We start from the raw sequence: 7,885 nt of genomic DNA on the forward strand, positions 1-7,885 counted from the left end.
AACCGGATTGGTGACCACGACCCCGGTATCCGCTGGTTACAACAGACATTTCAATATTTATCAGTTAACACCATGTACCTATCACCGTCGGCTAAATTTCAAAATAAACAATATTACTTTTAGGCTATAGCAGTACAAACTACAAGTAGTACAAGTATAAGTGCATAACAATATTGAATACATTCATTTTACATTAATTTGATTCGTGTATTAGTTGTATTAACTTCCAACGATACATCTTGCTAGATTCTTACAGTTGTTTTGTGACAGTGAATCAAATTTACTATTGAACTACGTTCGTTTTTCATCTAGGCACAAATCGCATTCGAATATCGTCGAAATGTTACCTTAGCAACTGTAACTGTTATGTTCTGTTTGCTTAAATATTGATCCAACTATTTTTTTTTCTTTTATTTCTCAAGTGATAATATCGTGTTCTGTCTAGTGTATCCGGTAATATGTTTAAAAATACATTTCAAAGTGGTTTTCTGTCTATACTCTACAGCATTGGCAGCAAACCATTGCAGCTCTGGGATAAAACTGTTAGAAATGGGCACATTAAACGCATAACAGACAATGATATCCAATCTTTAGTGTTGGACATTGTAGGCACAAATATCAGTACAACATACATTACATGTCCAGCTGAAAAAACCAAAACTCTGGGTATAAAATTACCATATCTAATTATGATTGTCAAGAACATGAAGAAATATTTCACTTTTGAAGTACAGGTAGGGTAAAATATTAAAATTCCAATTTTTTTATATTTATACTTATCATATTTTATTATTATAGATTCTTGATGATAAAAACATTAGGCGTAGATTTCGAGCCAGTAATTATCAATCAACAACTAGAGTTAAACCATTCATTTGTACAATGCCTATGCGTCTGGATGAAGGATGGAACCAAATACAATTTAATCTAGCAGATTTCACTAGACGTGCTTATGGTACAGGATACGTTGAAACATTGAGGGTACAGTTACATGCCAATTGCAGAGTTAGAAGAGTTTATTTCAGTGATAGATTGTACTCTGAAGATGAATTGCCTGCAGAGTTTAAATTATTTTTACCTGTTCAAAGTAAAGTAAGTTATTAACTTCTACATTTATAATAAATAAAAACTAAATTAGAATATAAAGCTTTGAAATTAAATGATAATAATTAAAGAAACTTCTTTTGATAACTAAAATATTTTTAATTCCTAATTATTAATATTCACTTAATTATTTAGATATTTCTTCCAAACTAAGTTTTTAACATCTAGTAATAATTTCACCTTTATATGAAACTAAAATACAATATATTAAAATTAATATAGTGTATTTTAGTTCTGAATAATTAAGAAAAAAAATGCAACCATTTGTTATGAACAGTGATAAATACTAACAAAAAATAATTTGAATTGCTCAGTTGATTAGTATATATATGTAATCCATCAGATATCTTTCCACTCGGACTATTATTTAAAATATTACCAAAAAAAAATATTTAATTTATTTTAGCTACTCTTAAACTCCGTGTTACATAATATTATTACCTTTGAAAAATAATTTATAAGAAATAGTAGTCGCATTAACATATTAATACATTTTCCACCTTTTCATAAATAGTAAGTCTATGAAAAATTAAAATAGCACAGATTTGTGTATTATATCAAATATTTTGTCTTCAAAGTGGAACTATTAATCTTTAAAATAACTGATCCCAATTAAAGTTATAATACATTTATGTAGGTAATTAAACTTCAATAATATTAAAAGAAAAAATTTATACATAAGTAATCTTCTCCCATTGGTATTGCAGATAAATCCTAAATCAAAAGTAGTTCTAAATAAAGTTATGTACAAAAATTTTAACACATTTAAAAGAGTAAAATTACAATTAGTCATTATTACCAGCCAACATTGTTATAAACTTAAAAAACTATGAATAGTATAATTAAATTTCAGTCTATATTTAAGAAAAGATATTTATTATTAAACTTCATAACCTATAAACTACAAAACATTTTTAAATGCCATTATATTGGTTAAGAACAATGTACATGGAACAAAACAATACGCAAAGTAAATTAAATGCACTAAAATAATGTAAATATATTTATTGAAAAAAAAACTTTGAAAAATAATAATGTTTTACTTATTTACTTTAACTTTTTAATAATCTGTTTACTTTTTGATTTCCAAAAATACAATTTAACTACACAAAATTAATTTTAATATTAATCAACATAATTATCTTATTGATACCTTAAAATAAGTAAACAAACATAAATTAATTATTTAATGTTCAGATATTTCAGTAACTTCTTCCTCAGGTTTATTTTCCATGTTTTCATCTTCTTTTACTTGATCATTTTCCTCCGGTTTTTTAACTTTAGGTGAAGAACTTTCTTCAACATCACCTTGTAAACAATAAATTAATATTTCATAAACAATATATAATCTAATTTACTAAATGCAATATTTGATATTTATTAATTCAACATATATTCATTAAGTTAAATTGAAAAAAAATATTCTAATCTCCTAAATTTACATTATTTATTTATTGAACGTTAAAATATAATATTAGTACTTCCTATAAAAATTAAATTTTTTGATAATTATACTAAAACTAAATTTTTTAAATAAAATGTTGTATCATTTTTACCTTCTACTGTTCTTTTTGCAGGTCGAGTACAGACAGAGAGTAGATTGAACTTGCAAAAGCGACCATAATCTCTAACTACTGACAAACAGCAGACAGATTTCACCACCTCAACAATAATAGTTAATTTAGCCCCACCAGATAAATCCACAGTATGCTGTCCAAAACTAACCACTTGGTTGGCCAATTCTTTGATTATCTCATCACGCGGCACTGAATTGTTATATCTATGGCTATATTATATGCCATTCAATTTAATATAAATTAATAATAATTTAAGGTTTTTGTGTGAAAATTTGATTCAAATATAAATAGTTTTTTTTACTTGAACAAAATTGCAAATGTTGTTGGTTCTGTAGAAAAATACTTAGGTAATAGATTTGCACAGGCTGACTTTATGGATATCAAATTGGCCTATGAACAAAAATGAAAAAAACAATAATGTTACAGTTTACGATAACAAAAAAAACAAGCGCAAAGTTTTTTATTACCTTGCAAGTAACTAAAATGGGAAGCATGCGTAAAAGAAATTTTGTCTTCTGCACTTTGGTTTTTTCTATGTCTTCAAGTATTTTATACACAAGGTCACACGGATCTTCAACCTAAAAATAAATTCTCAATTAATTATAAAAGATTTTTAAAATTTTTATTTAGTTTAGCATAATAATATAAATAACTCACAGTGGTACTGATGAAAAGACATTGTCCAACACCAGTAGCTGATGGAGTAAATTTTTTCCAATTAGCATTGTCTTTTTCAGACAAACTTTTCAATTCATCGGCTAATGAGTTCATAATTTCTGTGGATTCTTCTACAGTATTAGAGAGATCTTCAGATGGTATCTAAATCAAAGTCAATTTAAGTGATTTCAATATAAAATATTGTGCAATCAAAAAAAATTAAATATGTTTTTAACAAAATGTACTGATTGACAATTTCAAGAAGACTTTATTCCTATAAGAATTATAAAGTATTCTATTTATTTATAACTTCATTAATATACATTTCAAAGAGTTTTTTTAGAAAAAATGTATAAAAATAATATTCTTTGAGACGAAAATGTTAGAGTATATAAATGAGCCTTGTATATTTTAATGCAAAGAAAACAAAATAAATAGAAAATTAAGTATTGGACAAGCCATAAATTTAAAAAAATATTTTTACTTTGAAGTAATAATTAAAACTATTATAATAGTATAAGAGAAAAGTTCTTCTTAATATTGATAATTATTTTTTATCAATGAGATAAAATATTATAATTTGAATTGGCAATAAAATGTATTTCAATATAAACAAGCAGGACCAATATTTTAATTTATATTTAAGATGATGGCTATCCTACATGTGAGGCGTTCATTTAAAGAAGACATAAATTAATTATCCATTTATTCATAAAAATTAAAATATCAAAAAAAATAATTATAAACATAATATGGTTAAATGTGAAAATATGTTCCATTTTTAAATTGGGAGTACTTAACTAATTAAATAATTAACAAAATATTACACAATGATTTGACAAGTGTTTATATTTTTAAAAAACATTCAATTTGTTTACATATTTTTTTAGAATTATCAATTTTTACTAAATTTAATAATCCAAAATCTAAATTTTTAATACTATTACATAAGTTTTTACAAGTAGTGTAATATAAATATTTCTCTTCACATAATTTTTCTGCCAACTCGTATTGATGGTTGTCCATTAAATTTTCATTAATTACCACTAACAAAGGTTTACCGTGGTCTAATGCTTGCATTATGGAACCAGCTCCTCCATGACTTATTATTAAATCGCTTTTAATCATATCAGGTCCAATATCTGGTTTAAATGTGTAACTTGAAATTTCTATGACATCGGAAGGTTCAAGAACAAATGTACCGTTTCCTATTTGAAGTATCATTGATGTGTAACCATTACGTTTCAAAGCTTCGAGGGTACGATGGTCAGTGACAGTATCAATTAGTTCATTAAACTTAGTAGTACCGACAGTAACAAATACTGTTTTATTTGACATCTCGTCACTTAAAAATGATAAATAGAATGTCTCGAGTTAATGAAAATAAGTTGTTTACGCAGATTTACAATAACAAATATATGAATATTTTAATTTTATATTATGAAATACATTTTATTGGAGGACTCTAGTTTAATAATAAATAATTATAAATTAATAAAAATTAAGAATATTATCAATTTACTGTTTAGTGATTTTACATTTTTTACTGTAAAATGATTATATAGTAAAATACTATCAAATAAGTGTGATAATATCACTATTGTAAATAGTGGTTCGCAAAATGTTCAAAAACTGTACTCTGTCATAATTTAATACTAGATTGAAATTGAAATTCTCTGAATTCAAAGAAAATGAAGTTTAAAATTTAGTCCAATAACAAAAATATTTTGGTATTTTGTAGATTTATTTCTTCTAAAAATAGACTGTTATTAATTTTGCGATCTTTAAATTCCCAACTATGAGATAAGTTTTGATAAAACAATTATTAATTTAGTACTGAACACGGCTTTAGATCCTATCTAAAGCCGTGGTACTGGATACAAAAATAGTAGAATGTATATAACAACATTTTAAATAGATGAATTAAATTAATACATGCTGTACTTGTATATTTACAATCTAATAATCTGATCAAATAATAAAAAATTACATATAACAGTACCTAATTCAGCGGTGTAAATAATAATAATTTTAAAATTGTATTTTTAATATTTTTAACAATAAATATTCGTCCTGGCAAAAGTAAGGTAGTTAGGTGATAAATCGTAGTTTATTTCTTCAAATTACATAATACATTCGTAGTTAACGGTAAACAGACTAACAATTCGACAGGCAACGAAAATTAGTAAGAACTTTGTTTAAATTGTTTATTGTCTTATCACGTAAGATGTAACACTGAACGGTGTGAAAAACATGCTTAAATTTACTAAAAATAAAATATACCTAGTTTCTACATAGACATAGGTTAGTTAAGTAATAAAAATAAATAATATTATAATTAGGAACCTACTTGACCACAATTAAAGCTACTAAGATAGTATATGTAATAATAAAATATATAATAAAATTAAAAATAAAAACATATTTCGAAGACCATCCTAATAATGAACTTAGTAGACAATGAATAATATTAATTAAAAACATCTTAGAAAAAACTATTTGAACTTAGGCTTACAAATACTTTATTGATAATTGAAAAACGAAAGTCCTGGTTTTACTAACGTGACCATACGTTCAGCTTTCAAATTTGTTGTCCAGCTGTTCCCGAAGAACCCAAAAATGTCCTACTGAAGTGAGAAAAGATGATCTATAGCATTTTATTCCACTAAAAAAGAGCACGTATTTAATATTTATTCATCACAACCAAAAACATTAGGTTGGTAGGTATACGAGTATTTGTACAGTACACTGATATTAATATATATTTTATACAATGAACGGTAAACCTCATATAGTTACAACTTACGTCTTACTGAATTTTAGATACCAATAGTTGTATAGTACTAATACACATGTGCTTCATAACTAATTTTTTTTTTTTTTTTTTTTAACATATAATATAATATACATTAATAATAACAGATAAATGAATATAAATATAATTCTACGATTATAAATTTGAAAATTAAACATTTCCAAAAATGAACAATTAAGTTATTTTTTTAGATATCTATTACCTAAAAAATATTCATAATTGAATAAATATTATAAGAGAAAACGAATTTAAACTTCTCTTTCGGTAATTTTTAAAAAAACTACAACAAATCGATGTAAAATTTGAATTACGATACTCCCAAAAATATTATAATCCAACCAAACTTACGTCTTTTTCTTCGCTGTATTCTCTCAACAAATTTATCGCTTCTTTCAGACAGTCCTTTTCACCATAATTGCAAGTACATAAAAATCCTTTCATGTCTGGTGCGAGTTTAAAACGATTGTTCTTAAAATTGTTATTCTTTTTACAATAATATGATGATTTATTCGGACGACTTTCCATGTTTTAAAGTAAAAATGTTATTGTTTACCAATATATAATTTTTAAGTTTTTAACAATCAAATTTTTTAAATAACTTATAATAGAGTTATTTTCATAGGTTGAGTTAATATAAGTATAAATCGCGTATACTTAAAATTTTAAATAGACATATCAATTTTTACAATATACTGTAAGTAATAGGACGTATAGACAACACACAACTACATTAGCACACGTTGAAAATCGAAATGCCATTTATTGATTATTCCGGCACGATTACTTTATCATTGATAAATGATAATAGTGATTGGAGCTTATCAGTAATATCACACTATAATGTCATGCAATAAAATATATTATATAATAATAACTTAATCAGTTAATCCCCGAAATACGTTATTTATTAACATGGTTCAGGATATTTTTATTAATAAAAATGTAATTGATTAAAAATAGTTACTCTATTAGATTAATATGAGATAGAATTAGACATTTTTGAAGTTAAAGATTTTTCTTATCTTTGTAAATATTACCATGGTTCATATTGTAAAAAAGATTAATATATATGAATGTTGCTCTTTTACATTTTAATCTTTTTATTAATTTTAAACATTGTAAAAGTGTAAAGTGTAAATTGCAATTGAGATTTCAGATTTACATTTATTTTTATTTGGGTGAAATAATTAATGTCAATATTCATCATTTCAACAATATAATTTTAGTAAAGTTAATTATTTATACAATACCAAATGGCAAATATCTAACAAATAAATTAATATTATATCAATAAATAATATGTGCAAAATATCCTATAAATGTAATCTAATTATTAATTTAGTTCACCATCTAAAAGGTTATAGGATTAAAATATTGATTGATAGTAGAAAAATAAGACTCAACATTCAAAAACCTTAAATTCAGTTCTATCTTGGTTTTCTAACAAAATATTTCAATTGTACAGTGAACAAAATTATATTAACTTTATTCAGTATTTATTTTTTCAACATAATATGAATATTAATTAATATTGTTATTAATATCACTAATTGTAAAAATATTTTTACATTGAGTATTATTTAGATTTTTTTTTTTGTATTATGTAAATTATCATCAATAATAATATATATTTCATTTGACTATAAAATGGTAAAACATTCATTTGGAGGGATATCCATTTGGTATCTGATTGTCAGAGATATAGTATACATATTATATAATAAATGTATGT

General features: G+C 24.2%; 3 protein-coding genes across 3 annotated transcripts; 1 reads left to right on the top strand and 2 right to left on the bottom strand.

The window, feature by feature from the left end:
- The first annotated feature begins 99 nt into the window (after positions 1 to 99).
- Positions 100 to 2,770, top strand: LOC112591215 (cilia- and flagella-associated protein 20). Its single transcript, XM_025334964.1, has 3 exons — positions 100 to 734; positions 799 to 1,092; positions 2,682 to 2,770. The coding sequence occupies exons 1-3, from the start codon at positions 459 to 461 to the stop codon at positions 2,706 to 2,708; spliced, it is 597 nt and encodes a 198-aa protein (XP_025190749.1). The 5' UTR covers positions 100 to 458; the 3' UTR covers positions 2,709 to 2,770.
- Positions 2,223 to 6,698, bottom strand: LOC112591214 (THUMP domain-containing protein 1). The gene is made up of 6 exons (XM_025334963.1): positions 6,502 to 6,698; positions 3,339 to 3,500; positions 3,149 to 3,259; positions 2,983 to 3,071; positions 2,661 to 2,890; positions 2,223 to 2,412 (listed from the first exon to the last, which is right to left on the bottom strand). Exons 1-6 carry the CDS (start codon positions 6,676 to 6,678, stop codon positions 2,291 to 2,293), a joined length of 891 nt encoding a protein of 296 aa, XP_025190748.1. The 5' UTR covers positions 6,679 to 6,698; the 3' UTR covers positions 2,223 to 2,290.
- On the bottom strand, positions 4,185 to 4,758 carry LOC112591216 (UDP-N-acetylglucosamine transferase subunit ALG13 homolog). Its single transcript, XM_025334965.1, has one exon. It carries the CDS (start codon positions 4,674 to 4,676, stop codon positions 4,185 to 4,187), a length of 492 nt encoding a protein of 163 aa, XP_025190750.1. The 5' UTR covers positions 4,677 to 4,758.
- Positions 6,699 to 7,885: the final 1,187 nt, after the last annotated feature.

This window comes from Melanaphis sacchari, unplaced genomic scaffold (genome assembly GCF_002803265.2).
Source record: "Melanaphis sacchari strain LSU unplaced genomic scaffold, SCAv2.0 Contig12_pilon_pilon, whole genome shotgun sequence".
Taxonomy (NCBI): domain Eukaryota; kingdom Metazoa; phylum Arthropoda; class Insecta; order Hemiptera; family Aphididae; genus Melanaphis; species Melanaphis sacchari.

Excerpts from the sequence above, each read along its gene's own strand:
- LOC112591215 (XM_025334964.1), top strand. The coding sequence starts at position 459 with ATGTTTAAAAATACATTTCAAAGTGGTTTTCTGTCTATACTCTACAGC. Across the intron at positions 735-798 it reads ATTTCACTTTTGAAGTACAG|ATTCTTGATGATAAAAACAT; the intron begins GTAGGGTAAAAT and ends TTATTATTATAG. Across the intron at positions 1,093-2,681 it reads TTTTACCTGTTCAAAGTAAA|GTCGAGTACAGACAGAGAGT; the intron begins GTAAGTTATTAA and ends TTCTTTTTGCAG.
- LOC112591216 (XM_025334965.1), bottom strand. The coding sequence starts at position 4,676 with ATGTCAAATAAAACAGTATTTGTTACTGTCGGTACTACTAAGTTTAAT.
- LOC112591214 (XM_025334963.1), bottom strand. The coding sequence starts at position 6,678 with ATGGAAAGTCGTCCGAATAAATCATCATATTATTGTAAAAAGAATAAC. Across the intron at positions 3,072-3,148 it reads CCATTTTAGTTACTTGCAAG|GCCAATTTGATATCCATAAA; the intron begins GTAATAAAAAAC and ends TTTTGTTCATAG. Across the intron at positions 2,891-2,982 it reads ACATTTGCAATTTTGTTCAA|CCATAGATATAACAATTCAG; the intron begins GTAAAAAAAACT and ends CATATAATATAG.